This window comes from Lissotriton vulgaris, chromosome 8 (genome assembly GCF_964263255.1).
Source record: "Lissotriton vulgaris chromosome 8, aLisVul1.2, whole genome shotgun sequence".
In the NCBI taxonomy this organism is placed as follows: domain Eukaryota; kingdom Metazoa; phylum Chordata; class Amphibia; order Caudata; family Salamandridae; genus Lissotriton; species Lissotriton vulgaris.
In genome coordinates, this window is record NC_141696.1 from 980,476,543 (window position 1) to 980,495,484 (window position 18,942).

General features: G+C 43.1%; 1 protein-coding gene across 6 annotated transcripts in view; it reads right to left on the reverse strand.

Moving 5' to 3' along the window:
• SCEL (sciellin) overlaps positions 1-18,942 on the reverse strand; it is a 444,440-nt gene that overhangs the window by 77,718 nt on the left and 347,780 nt on the right. For all 6 annotated transcript variants that reach the window (XM_086934828.1, XM_086934831.1, XM_086934830.1 and 3 more), the window contains 3 exons: positions 14,982-15,038; positions 1,907-1,963; positions 566-622 (listed from right to left, as the gene is read on the reverse strand). In XM_086934828.1, coding sequence (XP_086790954.1) covers positions 566-622; positions 1,907-1,963; positions 14,982-15,038 — 171 coding nt within the window. The remainder of the gene's footprint in view (positions 1-565; positions 623-1,906; positions 1,964-14,981; positions 15,039-18,942) is intronic.

Genomic DNA, 18,942 nt, shown 5'->3' on the forward strand with positions numbered 1-18,942 from the left:
TGCCACATGGTGGCGCTGTATGTCTAATTCAGAGATGCGGAAAACAACAGTTCTTTATTTGTCTCATATACAGTAAAAAATGACTAATACCTGGCGCCAAAGCCAATCTTATACATACTTAGGGGGCATGGAATAGTCTAAATTGTCACACTTGTAGGAGTGTGATGGTTAATAGTTGTGTTAGTACTGTAATTATTAGTGCTAGCAGGGGCAATAGGAGTCGCAAGCTGTTGTTGCCTCCTGACGAGGGCCCTGCCACTTTTTTTTTCATATTAAGCACTGCTTTGGAGATATATCTTATCTAACAGGTGTTTCTGGAGAGCTTTTCCTCTGCACAAATCTCTTGAAATGTTGAAGATTCATTCTAAATTCTAATTATTCAATTGGGAACTAGACCTCATCAGTTATTAGTTGAAATGTTAATATGTGGTTATTATTTGATCAGAATATACCCAGTGTATTTTTCTTTCAATCATATTACTGAAAGAAAAATATTAACTTTCCGTTTGTTAGTTAAACTCAAAAAAAGAAAAATAATATATTGGGTGAAACTGGTCATCCTTACCTTTTATCCTTCTGTCCTGCTGTGCTGGATATTTCAATGAGATTTCCAAGATTTTGGCTACATTAAAAATAAAACAGAACACACATGGGTCAGGATTTCTGTAGTCTCCTGTAGACAAAGATTGAAAACTGAGAATGATACTGTTAATGTTAGGAGTTTAATATGGAAGAGACGACTCTAAAGGTATGTTTTACATAATTATTTGAACAAAGTCTACCATCATGGTAAGTATACAAGCCAATGCATGAAACCAGATTAACGGCAAGTATGTTTAAATCTTCTTTAATCCACTGAATCTATATCACCCCAAAGAAAATGAGTACATTTGCAAATAGCCAATTTTCAAGTTATAAGTGATGTGGTAAGGTGAATGCCAACGATGTTAATATGTCTCTAGCTTGCCTAACGTTCAGGGCCGGACTGGCTACGGCGCGTTATGGAATGCCGCTGAGCTGGGGGCTGATTTCATTGATGGGGACCTGCGTGCACTGAACGAAATTCGTCTTGCTTTAATTATTTCGAAGTACACACAGGTCTCCATGAACAAAATCAGCCCCCACGCAGCCCCCAGCTCGGCAGAATTCCAAAACGCCTGGTAGTCAGTCCGGCCCTGCTAACGTTAGATCATTTTGGGAGAGAAGTAAACGGAGGGTGATCTGAATTTTTGGGCCTGACAATCAAGGCAAGTATTTACCTGATTTTGTTTGGAACTAATCTGAAAAATACTGCTTCTCTCTCGCTCTCTCTGTCCTAGGTAATATTTATTTTTCTATTGATTTTGTTGGCAAGGTGGGAGATATGTAAGAAATGGATGCATACCCTCCTGTGGACAAGGGGATGGCTTAAGACATTAGATACAAATTGCAGGCTGGATTTAGGCCCCCGTTCTACAATACAAACTCAAGAAATATGGTCCCCATTTTTATCATGGTGAGATACAATGTAAGACCTGTTTTTTTTTTCAATGGGTCTTATGAATAAACCAAGAAAGGCTGGAAGGGAATGGCCTTGAAGTTATCCCTGAAGAGTAATCCAAGCAAAGTCTGTAAGATGGTTGCCACTTCTGCCCTCCTGGTAATCATGTTAGAACCATCTGCTGGTATATATGAGGACAAAACAAATATATGTATATATCATACATCTATATCAAAGACGCCTGCACTTCAAAAAGGAGCTAGGAGCCATTCCAATTAGCATTGCCATTGCTTGAATTATGTAGTATTGGAGCAAGAAATTCCTAGTGTTAATTTACGTATTCATTACAATACACTTTGATATGGCTGCATAACAACACAGGTAAATGCAAGAAAGTAAATTACAATTTAAAAATTAGTTTCTTACCTTTTGTCCTTCTTCCCTGCTGAGCTAGACACATCAATAAGGTTGTCAAGGCTTTGGCTTTATTGGAAATAGAAAACAATGCCGGTAGGTCAGATTGCTTACAAACAACTTTTGACCATCTAACCTATAATTCATACCAGTGCGTGCAGTGAAACTTTTAAACCAATGTGCGCCTGCACTGCTTGTCAGCATTGCAAATGACTCCCAAACACATATGACCTAGAACCGACACATATTTTAATCAACAAACATTTGAACAGGACAACACAATTTAAAAATAGCAGACGAGTAGCCACATTCACACTTAAACCAAGTGATCCAGCAGCTGTATTCCTAACTTCCTTCCCCATAACTTCTTACAGCCCAGATCCTTCTTGGATTCAAATGTGATGAAGCATCTTGATAAAGGTGTGGTGGGATACGGAGTTGAAAGCAGGCAAGAGGTCAAGAAGAATCAAGGTCACCTTTATTACACATTTATGCCCAGAATCCTCTAGCAGGGTGTCTGCTATTTGGACAATCCATGAGAGTACACAAAGTATTCCTAAGGGTTAATGATGTGTCTCAGCGTACAGGTAAAATGTGAATTATGTCCTTCTAAATGTAGCTCATAGAGTCCTCTGAACGTTCCATTCACCTGCAACACATGCCTGGCAAGATGGGGGGAAGGAGAATACTCTTTGAGGACCAGAAGTAGATGAAGAGGACTACAGCACCCTCAAGGCTGAGGAGCCCCCTTGTGGTCCCACCAATAGCCTTGCCACCCTGTCAGAACTTGGTAATGAGAACTGCTGCATGATTCTGATTTGACAGGTGCTTGCCAGGCTGTTGCTGCTGGAGGCAGAGGGAGTAATGCCACCACTTGACAGATGAATGAATTCCTCCCACCCACTTCATAATAATGACTGTAAGAAAGTGGATTATTAGTTGAGAAGGATGTGGGGCTTTCACAAGTAATACGTGTGCAACCTTAAATCTAATGGGAACCAAGTGCCCCTTTCTAGCACTTGACTCTCCCAGGGTAGTGAGGCATAGCAGCCCAAGGTCTACTCAGGGGCCATGGTGTGGGCTACTACCCCAGCCCGAAGGGGCAACACACAACACCCAATAAATCATTATCTATTCAGTGCTTTTACATATATAAAGAAAAAATACTGTATTATACACACATATTATGCATTAATTTGCAAATATAAGTAAGATGACAGGTGGTACTACCTACGATGACTCCCCAAGTGTTAAAAGGGGTGTAGATATGAAAAAGTGACATTGGATCTGCACTCAAGGTTCACTTTTACTATATCATCCATGTGTCACGCTAGTCTCTAAGTCACACAATGGTGAATCTGAATTTGTTGCAAATTTCACCCATAGTGTATAATAAAGTGCAGCACACACTCTTTTCAGTAATCACTACAGACATACTTTATCACACTATTAAGACCCACTCATATTATAAAGCCTAAATCAGGTCAGCACCAATCCTTAAAGGGTCCCTTCCGGAACAAACTACTGGCGTGCAGATACCAGGCTGAACTAGATGAGAGCATCATACGCTCAGCCTGCACATGTGTTGGCACGCGTGTGTACACATGTACACATGCAGCCAGCCCAGAGCCTCTAACCCGAGATGTGCAGCAGCAGATCTTTTCTTAAAAGGTAGATGCTGTCGATTAGCGCTCCCACTCCATTATATCACACCTCGCAGTGAGTGAGACTCAGGTAGTGAGAATCATTTACGGTAGAAGTCCATAAACCAGTGTAGGAACTGGGTTCGCCAGGTCCCCGGGGGGGGGTCGCTTGGACAGGTCTAACAACCAGCAAGTCCAAAAGCAAAACATTCAGGCGTATTAAATGAGTGGTACTGGTTTCTCACAGTGAACATTGGGACGGTGGCAGGGCCTTGGTGGAGGAGGCTGCTGCCTCTCCCTGCCAAGGTTAAAATCCTAGCCCACGTGCCTTTGGTCATTAAACTGAATGTTCTTGTTCACCTCTATCACATCATATTTTTCCACTCTCTCACTCAAAGGTCTTTTACCTTCTGCTGTAAGAAAGGGTCAAGCTGCACTTATTCTGATTGCCTTCAAAGTTGCATAACAATATGCTTTAAACAGCCTCATGGCAATGAGTGTTTGGCAGCAAACAAAAAAATCAGCATTTATGTTTCGCTAGTAGTTTTGGATGACAGTAATGCACACTTAGGAACATTTTACTTTTGCATTGTGCCTTTTGAATAAATACAAGTTAGTTAAGTATGAAAATGGCCCATCAACCACATTGAAGGCATGTCACAGAGATGGCTGAGCCCCATTTGAGGAGAGGTGACTATCACTGTTTTTTTTTACCAGAACAGCCGTGTGCAGCACAGCAAGGAAAGGAAAATCAACCAATGGCCCTAGGAAGCCTTCCTGCCTTCCTGGGTCATTGCTTTTTTGTTTCTCTAAAACAAACTCTTACTTTGAGAGCAGAAAAGTATGCCAACTGAGGTCAAAACAACAGTGTATCAGTTTTGTATCCTTTTTTGTTGCCTTTAGTGCAAGTGCCACACTGGCAGTTGTGCTGAAGGAAGGAAAATCACTGCCAGATGACAGGATTCTCATACTTTGGCAGGTGGTCCTCCACCATGGGAGCAGAAGCCAGGACCTTGTTTGATCTGGAAGGTCCACCCACCACTTTTAAAAAAGGAACTTATGCTTCAGTCCAGCCACTAAACAGAATTGTGGTGGTCGAAGGGGCATTTTGGTATAGACAAATTGTATGGATGTAGAACTGTAATCAATCATGAGAATTGTTGGAGGTAATGAGGTGAGGGTATCTTCAGTAAGGGTGGGCGTAGTTCGCGAAGTAGCACTATGCGAAGCTACGCGAAGTGCACTTCGCACTATGCGAACTTCACGTAGCACTACGCGAGCTGCGTAGTAGCATGTTCGCACTGTGCAAGATGCGTTTTCAAAGATTGCACAGTGCAGACAAGCATCCGGCACTGTGCAATCATTGAAAACGGCATCTTGCACAGTGCGAGCTGTAGTTTTCTGCTGCTCGAGTAGATTTTTACTCGAGCTGCAGCTTTCTCAACGCGAACTGGTAGTTTCTCATCGTGAGCGGTCGCGAGCATGGGCAACCCCTCGCAATGAGAAACCTGACCTCCCCGCGTTGAGAATCTCGTGGGATGTCATTAAGCTTGCTCGCGGTCGCGAACATGACGTTGAGGACCGTGAACAAGCAAAACATTACTGCTGCACTACGCTACGCTGCACTACGCATGTTCGCACTGTGCTACGTGCAGCTCGCGTAGTGCGAAGTTGCGCAAACTTTGCAAACTACGCGAGCGTAGCGTAGTGCTTCACCCGGGGTTAATTCTTCAGTAGCATAGCAAGGGGGGGGGGATACACCCCAGACGGCACAAGTTTTGGGGACCCCCACACTCCTCCATTCCGGGCAGCAAACATGGGGGTCGCCACAGGCGGCATAAGGCCTAGATATGCCCCTGGAAATCTGGGAAAATGCAGAAAGATGGTTGAGAAAATGCGCATAGTGAAGGCTTGGTAAAAGGTCAGACATGAGAGAAGGATGCAACAGGGTACCAATAAATGGTGCAGAGAACCCACAGATGTCCATGCAGAGTGTGGATCAGTGCGTCACAGTAAGAATAAGAGATCTGCAAATGAGTCTGGCAAAAACATTTACCCATATGTTTTCACAATAAGGAATCCAGCCTGAGCCTTACAAGCCTCCAGAAGTGTCATATGCATCCCAAAAACTGAGGAGGTCCTGATTCTCTGAATGAAAATCCTCTTCATGCTTTTGAATTTATCAACCTTGAGAGGATAAAACACTGAATTCATACAGAGTGATGAATAGTCAGGCTGATAAATGTGTGGAGATACTGGGTGCCTGGAGTTTGCACTGCAGGAGGGCGTTTCTGCATATATTTTCCCATGTCACAAGTTAAACCTCATATTGTGGGAATAACTGTGCAACCCCTGTTTAACCAGCCAGAATTTCACATGGAATCCCCAATTCTGTGGGGTTTAATGCTCACATTTACTTATTGTTCTTAGCAGGTAGTTACTGAATGCAAGGGGGCCAGTGCGGGGTGGGAGATGGGGCTGTTCTGGGTGGCATAGGGAAGGACAGGATGCTTCCGGCAATGGAGAGTGTTACATGCTACCCTGTGTCATAGTAGAGGGCACCGGAGCCAGGCTGCACTGCAGACCATTTCCAAGCTGATTTTATTTACCATTTAGATTTTCTGACTGGCAAAATGGGATCCGGAGTAGACAGTCCTACCTATGGATTCCACTCTGTTCAACTAATAATCATGACACCAGCAGGTAATCTACCCCCGTGAGCTCGCTTACCTATTTACAGAAATTCCAGAACACAAATGCATCTTTGCTTTAAAGGAGTACATTGCAAATATATTAACTTCGTTCAACAGAGCAATGAAATCAAGTTATATTTAGGAAACCTTGAGGTACACTCTATGAAAACATCGCCTAACTGCTTTGATGCTTGCCGAATGACATCATAGTTTCTGGTGGGCCCATACAGATCCTCGAAAGATGAAAACATTGAGAGCTCCTTTTAGTTCTGTCACTTTCCAAAAAATGGCAGTAGTGATCCTTTAGACTACACAGGTCACAATCCCAAAATACATTTTCCATAAATTGTGCCAACTCCTGCAGTTTTGACTGCTCACAAAACTCAAAATAGAATATAAATGCTGTTTAGTAGGAGGGCAACATTTAATATATACAGATAAAATGTTGCCATCCTGTAAAAATCACCTTTTAATTCTGGCAACAAGGGTGTGATTCTGCATTAACCCGGTAGGTTATTAAAAGAAACTGAAGGCTTATGTGCCTTATTTGGACTAAATTAACATAATGTGCTAAAATGGTGGGATGCATAAGCTTTGATATCACACAAAGGGGTGCATTTAATAAATACTGCACATTGTAATGTTGTGTCAAAATCAGCAACTGGCATTCCACAAACGATTCAAAATAGAGAAGCCCCTTATTTACAAAGCATCAGCGTCGGATTGGTAACGCGGGCACTCGGGTAATGCCCGAGGGGCCGGTGTCCGAGCTCCAGCTGTGGGCTGCTTTTTTGAGCAGCCTGGTGGGCCAATTTGGGTGGTTTCTGCATTGTTTGATGCCACCAGCGGCCCAGTGGGTGCCTGAGTGGCCTTTCTGGAGGTAGATGGGCGTCCATTTACCTCCCATTTATCAACGGCAGAGGAGTCACTCCCTGTTCTCTCGTTGGGCCGGCCCAATAATATGCGGGGGCAGGGGGCCTGAGCAAAAGTGGCCTCACTTGTTTTCATGTGTGTTTCACAAGTGTAACTAATCCGTGCATTTTTTTTAACGCCCCCCCCCCCCACACCTTTTTATAAAATTTCTCCAAAGCAGTGTTTTGCGGAAAGGCAACTTTTTTTAGCGTGCCACGGCCTATTTTTAATCCCAATCCAACCTTGCAAAGCACCCTGCGCCGATGGTGTCATCATCAACAATAAATAAAGCTTTGTGTGCCCGATGCTCAATCGAATGCATCATTGCACGATGGTACAAGCAAAATAGTGCTTGTGAATGGGAGTTTGTAAGGGTTTTGTCCGCAAGGCTCCCTACTACAAAGATCTTCCCGCAGACTACAGTCCAAGGTCAAATTGCGCATTATGTGTAATAAGCTAAAATATTACATGTAATGTGAGTGGAAAAATAATTGCCGTGTTTCTTTGCACATTGTTGGAGCCTTGTTTTACTTTGTGCTACAATTCAACGCAACACTACTTTGGACTATTTTGAGTGACTTTAATTGGAGTACATTGGGGTCAAATTGGATATGTTATACTCCTGTGCAAGGATTGCCAGGGTTATGAGCACAAAAGTTCTTTGCACTCAATAATTGATTAACACTATTAATTGCGGGGTTTTTCATAGTTTAGCGTCACTGTGTTTGGCACGAGATCCTGCACAAAACTTTAATGAACGGGGGCTAAGGCACCTTTAAGTGACGTCATAACGTGATGAAAGGGTATGAAGGATAAAAAGCAGAATAGAGCATTATTTGTAATATTTTTGGGTGACAAGTGTTTCTCTATTGGACACGTCCAATGGCATGGACATGCTAAGTGCAACAGTTCAGGAGTATCCGGGGTGAATTACATTAAATTCAGAAAGAAAGCAAGGCGTGACTCCTCCAGGCACATGCGTGAGAAAACAGGTGCGTGCGTTCCACGGACGAGATTGAAAGTGAAATGCTTGTCTGGATGGAGCATCTTTGAATCGCCTGATAGTAGCTGTGAAATATTCATAACGAAGCACCTGCTCATGACTTGGAAGGTCGTACTTGTCACAAGCATTTAAATTCATCCTTGGAAATGTATTTCAAGTACTGCATCTTCTGCAGCACACTGTTCATTTGTTCAAATCGCTTTATTTGAAGTCTGAATTTCCCGCTATTCTGCAATGTAGTCCTTTATTTGACATCCTTTAAAACACAAATGTTATTGTGTTTTATTTGAGTGAATGTAAAATACTTTAAATATAAAACATGCCTCTGTAAATAAGAGAAAGGTTTTTCTTTGACCTCCCCCACCCCTTAAGTGATTGGAGAGTTAGTGATGTCACCTTTTAGGACATAGATCACATTGGAAAATTAAAGCCTAGTTTTAAAATGTTGGTGTGTAGTCTGCAACCACTCTTGGCAACCTTCTTTTACACTTGGCCCAATGTCCCACAATTTCTATCTCGTATGTTATCCCGCTATGGTCATATTGGGGAGCATTTCTGAAGCCTTTTGGACAATGGGTTATTTGGTCCATGGGAAGGGACTCCTTGCAGTGGCTGAAATCTGTTCTTTCATCATTAAACTAATGGTTTGGCAATGGCATCCTACACCATAATTTCGGTGGAAGCAGATTGTGTGTCCATATTAACTTTTATGCAATTTGAATTAATAACAGACCTCTCTGAGAGTTTCAGATTGTATTGTTAAACCCTATTATTATATCTACTAGTAAAATACACATTACCCTATGTCTTGTCCTTCTCGTCCGAGACATCCTGTGTGAGGCTGTTCCACCGTCCACTGGGACAACTATGAAAGCCATGACTCAATTGGCATATAAAGGTCCCTCCCACCACACCCCCTCTTGTTTAATTTTCTTGCCTATAGTCAGGGATCGCAAGAAGAATGAAGGTAAGAAACTTACTAGGTCCTGCCTGGAGCAGTCCTAATATTAAGCGCCAGTGGACTATTGATTCTCCCCACCCAGTTGCTTTGGCTAAGGCAGGGATGCTTAACAATCACTCTCCAAGCCGTGAGCTCTGCTGCGGACTTTGTTTACCGTGCTCACCTGCTGCACACGTTTAGGAGGAGGCTATGCATGGGGTTGTTTTTCATTTAGTGGAGATTTCAAATGCCAAGACTTATTTCCTTGGCAACCTTTGTAAACAGGAAGCCACTGCGTCTAGAGTGACTTGGTTTGTCAATATGGAGGCTAACCCAAGTCCTTCAAGAGCTACTGTAGAAGAGGAAGAAGTTCTCTCAATATCTCGCTCTCAATTGCAGAATAATATTGATGAAGCAGTTAGTTCTGCAGTGGCACAGTCGGCTGCAAAAAAAACAAGGACGTTAAATGAGGAGGAGGATGAGGCATCTTCCAATGGGAAATATATTCATGGGTCACATCTCCAGGAGGAACCTAAGCATATGACAGAGATGCTTGGTTATCCACTAAAGGACGTCGAAGCAGATTATTTCTTTTCACAATATAATACTCCGCCACCCGATGACCTTCTAGTTCATGATGTAAATGGAAATATTTGGCAAAAGAATGGAACGCTTTGGAAAAATCTGTATTCCTTCGTTTTCTTTGGTAAATATATGATCTGGAGAAATATGAGGATCTTTTTCCACTAGTGTCCAAAGTTAGCGGGTATGTTGTATTCATCATCCTTGGCATCAAAGGATGTTTCTCTCCCAAATGTGATGGATATAAAAGAGGAGGAAGTAGTGAAAAGGTCCTATGCAGCCTCTAACTTTTCATTGAACACCTCTACTTACGCAGCCTATGCAACACAAGTCCTTCTAAGAGATTTCCAGTTCTAAGACAACTGTCTTCAGGATCACACGTATCCAACATACATTTTCACCAATACAGAACTGTTGGCACAATTCCTATCTGATGTTTCTTTTGATTCCCTTTGGACGTCTGCAGCAGAAGGATCATCAATCTCAGTGAGGCGTCTGATGTAGCTTGAGTCATGGAAACTTGTTCAGGCTCAAACATCTCTCAACCTCCATTTACCTTTTGCAGGAGATAAGCTAATTTCTTTGCAGCTTGAGGAGCTTGTCAAGAAAGCAGCAAAGGGAAAAAGATCCTCCAGTATGTTTAAGGCTTTTACACCCAGGAAATCATTCATTCATAAAGGTTCCAGGAGAAACGTCCCTTTGGAGATCGGGCTCAAGGTAGGGGAACTACAACAGGGAGTAAAACATGACCACAGCAGAAATAATGACAATCAATCTCCTATGAGGAGGTAGAATAAAACTCTTTTGTGAATATTGGTATGATATCAGACAAGGGGTTCTTGGAAATTGTCTGCAACAAATATGTGCTAGAGTTTCTCTCCCTTTCACAATATCCTTGTTTTGTGAGGACTCCCAAAGATCCGGTTAGGAGACAAGCAATGTTACACGGAATTCCAGTGCTGATAGACAAAGCAGCGGTGGTTCCAGGCCCGGAGTCCGAGAGGGGCAGGGGTTTTTACTCCATTATGTTTCTGGTTCGGAAACCAGGTAACAATTTTCAACCTGACTTGAATCTCAAGAACTTGAACAAGTTCCTCAAACATTTGTCCTTCAAAATAGTGACTCTTCAGGCTGTGATTCCTTGGCTATTAGAAGGGCTTTCTCTCATAACGTTGAATCTACAAGACACATATTTCCACATGGCTATCCATCAAGACTCCGAGAAGTTTCTTTGTTTTGCAATCCAGGAAATTTATTATCAGTTTGCAGTGTTAATTTTCAGTCTCATGTTATCCCCGAGAGTCTTCACCAAGGTAGTAGCTCCAGTAGTGGCTCATCCACATGTTTGGTGTTCAGTTGTTTTCCATATCTGAATGACTGGCTAATTGTTGCTCATTCTTTTTGTAAGGCCGAGGAACATGCAAAGCTGCCTTGTTCGACCCTGCAGTTTATGGGTTTTCACTCACAACAAGAGAAAGTCACAACTGATTCCTATGAAGCAGAAGCACTTCATAGGGGCTCTTCTAGACATGAAGCGAGCACAACCTTTTTCTCCTAGAACCAAGAATACAGAACCTGCAGATTTAGATTCAACAACTCATCCACTCCAGTTCAGCATCAGCTCACCACTGGCTGAAAATTGAAGGCCTGGTGGCTTTGTGCACTGCAATAGTTGCATGGGCTCGCCATCATTTATAACCATGAATTTTTCATGTTCTGGGTCACTGGTCTCCATCTCCAGAGAAACACCAAACTTACATACCAGTCTCTCAGTCCATTGTCCAGGATTTTCAATGGTGGCTACTTTCCTCAAACTTACAGAAGGGAGTCAAGATGGTAGAGGCCTTACCTCTAGTTCTTATAACAGAAGCAAAGCAGTGTGGTTGGGGAGCAACACTGGGAAACCAGAAACTCCAAGGGAGCTGGATCCCTGCACAGAGCCATAATACCTCCCATTGGCGAGAACTGTCAGCATTCAGCTGGGCTCTCCGTGTGTTCAAGAATTCACCTGTAACCAAGCCTGTTCTCGAGAGAACAGACAATCAGTTCAAAAGTCCTTTCTGAACAGATGGGGGCGAAGTGGGTGGGGGTTGAAAGACTTAACATTAGCTAGTCTGTCAAACAAGATATTTTGCTTGGCAGAAAGGAATCTTGTCTCGTAGTGAGTCATGTATATTCCAGGTTCAGAAAATTATAGGACAGACAGACCCAGATGGAGTGTACTGTCCTCAATAGCTTTACACCTCAGTCAGGAATCATTTCAGTTGGTGACGAGCAAGTGGGGTCTGCCTGTCAGAGGCCTTTCTCCATCTCCCACAAATGCTCTTCTTCATTTCTTCTGTACAGAAACGCTGTATCCAGGGTCACGGGGATTGATGCTCTGGCCTCAGGATCTGTTGCATGCTTGCCCTCTGATTTCCCTTCTCCCGAAGGTTCTTCAGAGGATACAGAGGGAGAGTGTTACAATTATCTTATTTTCTCTGTTTCGGTCAAGGAGACCGTCATTTCCTCTTCTATCACAGATAACAACAGATCCTTGCCTCCTGTTACCTCTTCAGTCCTCACATCCTCAGTCTCCAGTCCTGGCTGTCAAACATTTGCATCAGTTAAATCTGACAGTCTGGAGATTGAAAGTTTGTGCCTATAACTCTTATGATGTGCGAGTGAGGTGGCCAGTGACATTCAGTGTTCTAAGAAAGATTTGACTTTGAAAGCATATGTGAAACATTGGGGCTCTATCTCAAATTGGTGCAGTCAATCAGCTTATGAGCTAGTCTCTGTTGATCCCTTCAAGATTCTACGTTTTTTGAGGGACAGAATTTTGAGAGATTTAGGCCCCTAAGCCTAAAAGCTCAATGTGCAGCAATTTTCTCTTGTAGACGTTCTCCTGGAGAATTTTGGCAGATTGACATTTAGTTAACAAACTACTTAAGTATTTTAGGCTAAAGAGACCTAGTGTGTTCTAACCTCTTTCTTCATGAGATTTATCTTTGGTTCTCCAGGGGGTAAAGAAAGACCCTTTTGAACCTTTGGAACAAGCTCATAGCTCCTGGGTTTATTCTAAGGTATCTTTTTTGGTGGCCATAACCTCCACTTAGAGGTTAGAGGAGGTTTCTCATCCTTATTTGAAGTTTTTCCAGACAGGGTACTTCTTCATACAGACCGCAAATTCAGACTGAATATACAAACTCCTTGTCACTCTGCTCAGGGGAGTGTACTACCTGTTTTTCAGGATTCTGATAATGTTCCATCATCCTTGGCTGTCAAGAGGGCTTTGCTGATGTATTTGAAGAGATCAGGAGACTTTCCAAAATCTCAGTCTCTCTTTGGTTCATATGGATCAGCAAATAGGGGAAAGAAGGCAGTGATGGTGTATATCAGCAGATGGGTCAAAAAAGCGATTTCCCAGGCCTAAGCTTCCATGGGTGAACAACTTACAGATAGCGTACTACCTAGCAAATTCTGGTGGTTACTACCTCCTGAGCAGAGGTTGGGGGGGAGGGTGTCTCGAGAAGAGATATGCAGAGCTTCCACCTGGGCAAACCCTCACACTTTCCTTTCACATTATAAGTTGGAGTTTTTTAAATTATGATTTTAATGTTGGTGCTTCTGTGATTAAAATAGCAATGAAGTAATTGTTGATTATAATTATATACTCTATCAGCAGCATAAATTGTGTACATCTCTTATTTTGCTTTGGTACATCCATACACATGATGACTATGAAGAGGAGTATGAGATGTAGAGTAATGAGATTGTTATTGACCAGTAATTTTCATTACCCTTAGGATAGTCCTCCTCATCATAGTGAGATCCTGCCCTCCTTCCCAGTTCCTGTACAAAAGTTATGAGGTTGGTAACAAACAGGAAGGTGCTGGGGTGGGAGGTACCTTTATAAGCAAATTGAATCTTGGCTTTGGTAGTGGTCCGTGTGGGAGGTGGAACAGCCTCACATGTGATGACTATGATGAAGTGGACTATCGTAAGGATAAGAAAGATTACCAGTAAGTAACAATTTCATTATCCAGAATGTTGTCTTGGTATGTGTGTGTGTCAAGCATGTTGGCTATTGTGGATTGCTTTAGCAACTTTCATCTGTGGAGTTTTAGAAGCAGCCTCATGCCAAAATGTGAGATTTTCCAATCTTATTATTTAAAAGACACTTTACAGGCACAAATAGCTCTGTAGGGATCACAAGTAACTCAACAAAAGTTGTTTCCATCACTCCTGGAATAATCAAAGGTTGATCATTGGTTTGACCCATAATCATTGGGTTATGCAAAGGTTTCAATAACTCTCTCAGCTAACTTCACGTGTAACGCATTGTCACACACTGTTGGATCTAAAGACCCTGTTAAAGCCCCTGGGTTCATTGACTGTCATACAAGTGGTAGTACTGCCTGTTGGATGTTTGAAGTTGTTAGTGTGCGTTTTAAGGAATCTCCTGGGAAAGAGATAACAATGTAAATCCCTTCAACCGCATGCAGTGGAAGGAAATGGGCTCCCTTTCTGTGGTAGGATTTGTAAAATACATCAATAATCAGGGTTTAGTGGCACCTTAGCCCTCCGGGCCCCGGTGCCGCCCACAGCTTCTGCACCGACAGAAGCTATGTCCCTGGCCCCAAGCATACTCCTGTATGCTTAAATAATATATGAAAATGTGCACAGTGTAATATGCTATATCCATCCACCCCCACTTCACTGGGAACTTCATGAGATAGTAAAACCATGTTGAGGGAGGAAGGCTAGCTCATTCTGCCACTGTCCGTGGTGGAGCAGCACTGTGCAATTCTACCCGCAAGACAAGGAGATCCTCATGGCTAAGATTATATATTGCAGAGCTCAGGTCCAGCACACTGAGAAGCCTAAAGATATTCAGCAGCTGGTTCAACAGCTTATATGTTTGGCTGTTCTTCCTTGAAGTGAGCCCTTTTTAGACGCATTCTGCTGCAAAGGGATTTGTGCATATGTTATGTTGTGGGCGCATCAAATACTGCTCCTCACTGAATTTCTATCCAGATCTATTATTGGTAGATGTAACTTTCAAAGACAGAAATTCACTTAGCTACATCAGGCTTTAGTGCGGCACGCTCAGGTAGGTTTGTGAAACAAATGTAATGTGGCACAATGCATACAGTGAACTTTAATAGAGCTAAACATAGAACAAAATGAAGTTACAAACGTGGGTTGCTTGGGAAAGAAGGTTGTGTGCCAGAAAAGCAAGAAATGTATTAGTAGAACATGTGACGCGTTCATTAACAAGCTACTTTCCACATTAATTAAGGTGAAATGTCCATAGGTCATGCGCGCTTACCTTTTGGTATTTTTCCCAGCGGAGCTTGTTACTTCTATGCTGTTATCCAACCCTTGGCTTCATTAAAAATAAAAAAAAGAACAAAAATTGTATAAATTATTCATAATGCATCTGCATGTCAATTAGCCAGAATTAAAGTCTTAAATGACAAGAAGGGGACATTGAATAAAAAAAAAAATATAAGAAATGACTGAAGAATTACTCCTTTGGATTTATTAGTTATGCCTTCAGCGTGCAACCAGCAAGCATGGCTCTGCATAACTGAATGCACATTTTGAATGCCTCATAAAACGTAAAAGCAATTCCTTTGTGGAAGGAAAGATATTCATAGCAGGCTCCTGGCTGAGATGGACAGCACATAATGGCATACAAACAATCAGGCGCATCTCTGGAGTGTTAATGAACAGAAAGGAGAGCCCTTCCACATCTCTCCAAAGGTTAATCGCGCGAGTAATGAAAACGTAGCGGCTGCCATTTCAAATGCCACTCGCCGGGGTAAACAGGCGCAGGGGGAGTCCGAATCTGATGGTGACCTGCGGTGATAGCCTTACTTTACAAATTCTCTTGCAAAGCTGCCTCGTTTCTGTTACTAGGTTAGGGCCATATTTATCTAGGGTTGCATCACTTTTGCACCACGTAACAGGGCGCAAAAGCGACGCAACCCTTGAGATGCAATTTGCCAAGCCACGCAAGGCCACCTTGCGTGGACCTGAGTGGCTTGATAAATCCACAGTAATGCAATGCAGCACAATCATTGCGTTGTGTCACTCGACCCCAGGGAGGCGTTCCATTGGTGGTGCGTGGGTGTTCCCATGCAAAACCCATGGAATTTGATGCATCCCTAGATTTACATGAAGTGATAGACCTGGGAATGCACGAAGCTGCTCCACCTCCCCAGGTGAGGCGTCACGGGGAGAAATATCTTTTTCTCATAGTTTTTTCTTCTTTCTTTGTGTGCTGCATTCTGCAGTGGTCGCAGGAACATTCATATTCACAGTACATTTTTCCTGTTTCTGCAGGGCATGGAGAGGATGGGTAGACACCACAGAGAGATGGGGGTCCCATAGGGAAGGCTAAATGGTAGTGCCAAGAGTGTTCGATGAGATTGATTCTGAGAGGAGTTAAGACTCCATCAGAACTGGAGGGCCGAACAGGATCGTGTCATTCTGCAGCACACATAGAAAGAGGGACATGCCTCGGAGGATTATTTGTGTGCAGGAAGGTGCCCCTTCCTGCACAAAACAATGTTGCTAACAATGCAGGCGCACTTGCACCATGGTGCAAGAGTGCCTGCACTGGTGCTAGGCAGCACATTGTGCGCCAGCACCAGGAATAGGCGCACTTAACATTGTACAGCACATTCATGCCGTTTCTCTGTCACACAGGGCAGCAAGGTGATTTGTTGTGCCGTGTTGCATGATATAATGATAAATATGCAACTTGCTTTGCATAGCCTCTGATCTGAATCTCTTGCGCTTGTTAAAATAACATTATTTTTCCCCAAGGTGTAATTCGATGTGACGTAGAACCTGTCCACAACTCCCCTTCTCTCCCTGTTGGATAGTATAGTTAGCTTTGTTTTCTTTACAGCTTTCCTGTCATTCCAGTTGCATTTCCTTTAAAAGTTTCACAGCAGAATATATTTAGGAAACTGACCGAAAAGCTATTGCTTTTACTGACATATTTAAAGGAACACTTGTGAACTATTTCAAACAATTCCTTTCTTTCCAAGAGAAAATGTCCCTGCCCAGAATTGCGGGCAGTATTCCACCACAGTAACTTTCACAATACTATGATAGTAAATATTGTGGACCTATTATGGCAGGACAATTTTCTGCCATTTGATAGTGTGGTAAATAACTGTGCAGACACCATGCAAGAGCACTTGGGGTTGGGTTCCAAATTAAACTCTGGCAAAGTGGTTGCGTGCTCTGTAGAAGTAAAGAATCCTTCTGAGCATTGCAGATTCTCTGATTCTCTATGTGGCAGCCTGTCACGCTTAATTGACTTTAACTTGGCCCCTAAAGAGCCTCAGGGGCCTTTATGACTACATTCAATATCCAAGGCTTCCAGGGTCCTCTCACACTCCAATCTATTTTTTTATAGGATTTTAGACAGACTATTTTGAAATGTACATCTGGTTTTCCTAGCCTCCGCGGTGGATACCATCAACCCAGTTCTGAATAAGGTGTTTAACATATTTCTGGTAACCTCCACAGTTCCAAACACATGGAAAGAAACAATAGTGATACCTTTCTTGAAAAAAACTCCAGCAGACCCGTCTAACCCTACAAACTGTAGGTTAGTTTCTCTTCTCAAAAATGTTAGAAAAGCTGGTCAACTCTCAACTTTTTGAATATCTAGATATTCTAATCCCATCTCTATCCAGCTTTAAGTTATGGCATAGTACTAAAAAAGCACTGTTAGAGGTGTCTGTAACTATTAGGCCCTTTTTAGATCAAGGCCAGGCCGCCCCTGTGATTCTTCTTCACCTGTCAGTAGTGTTTGATATGGTCTTCCATTAGACACTTCTTCAACGGATGGTAGAGATAGGGGTTTGTGCATCATGTCTGCAATGGATGCTCTTGTTCCTCTCTGATAGATGAGAATCAGTCTACCTTGAATCATTTACATCAGCACCTAAATCACTCAACTACGGGGTCCCGCAGGGATCCTCATTAAGTCCTATACTTTTTAATGTGCACCTGGCCCGCTGTCGTCTATCATTAAACCTTATTGCATACAAGTGATCTCCTATTCCGATGATGTAGCTTATCCTTTCCCTAAGAAAGAAGGCACAAGTAGCACAACTAGCCTTCAAGAGATGTCTGGTCCATGTGGTTGAGTGGATGTGGAAGAGCTGCTTGAAATGTAACTCCGACAAAACAGAGACATTACCATGGGTGACTCCTCCATGTGGACGGAGGCGCGTCACCCAACTGTTTTCTCACAGTGCGAGAAGCAGAAACATAAAATGGTATTTTTACCGTTTTATGTTTCTGCTTCTCGCACTGCAAGAAAGCAGAAGGCACGGTTTGGTCGGTTGTGTGTCTGCTGGAGGGCAGCGGAGGAGTGGCTTGCCCACTGTTGTGGGCGCTGACTGCTTGGTACATAGAGAAAATGGCCTCCCCATCGACGCCTGTGGGGTCGGCGTCCCAGCCAATCACAACACTGCCATTGCAGCATTGTAATTGGCTAAGTGGAGGGGAGGGAGGCTGCTTGAGGCTGCTTCCTGTTGTAGAGAGGATGATGCAGACCAACAACGAGGGAGGGGCGGCATAGGTAAGTTAACATAACTTTTTTTTAAATTAAACCTCCCCCTGCGCCAACCCCTCCCTGCGTGCCCCCGTTCCCGTTAGATATAACGGACGCGACTGGACATTACTGTTTGGATAGGCTGCAGAAGGCTGTTCCAAGGACTGGAGGCGGGACGAGCTGGGCCTTGCTACTGAGTGGACAATAACCAAAAATCTGAGGGTTAAATTTGAAAATGTAATCTTTTTGCCCCAAGATTTTGTCTGTAGTGGGCACATGGTTCCTTCTGACTGGGCTTTGAGGAAACACGCTATATTTCCTTCCGATGGAACTCAAAAAACAATTGCACATGCTGTTTCTGCCAAGGAAAGGACAAAGACTGGAAATTTGCTGAGAAATATGCTTAAAGAAGAATCTCTACGGGCTTGTGTGGGCTGGCCTCCTGTTCTGAAGTCTCAGAGACCCAAATACTTCACCTACCAGCTGCCCTGAACTCTACTGCTGAGAGTTCCGACCTGCCAGGAGGTGCCTGTTCCATTTTTGGGACTCTGAAGGTTGTTTCAGCTGTTCGGAGCTGGAAGAAAATGAAGAAAATAAGAAAATCAACACATCGCCCTTCTTGTGGTTGTTTTTCTGACGCAGCACCACCTAGCAGGAAGAATCTTCTCGCATCGCCGCCGTGCCACTTCAGAGCCGATGCAGCGCC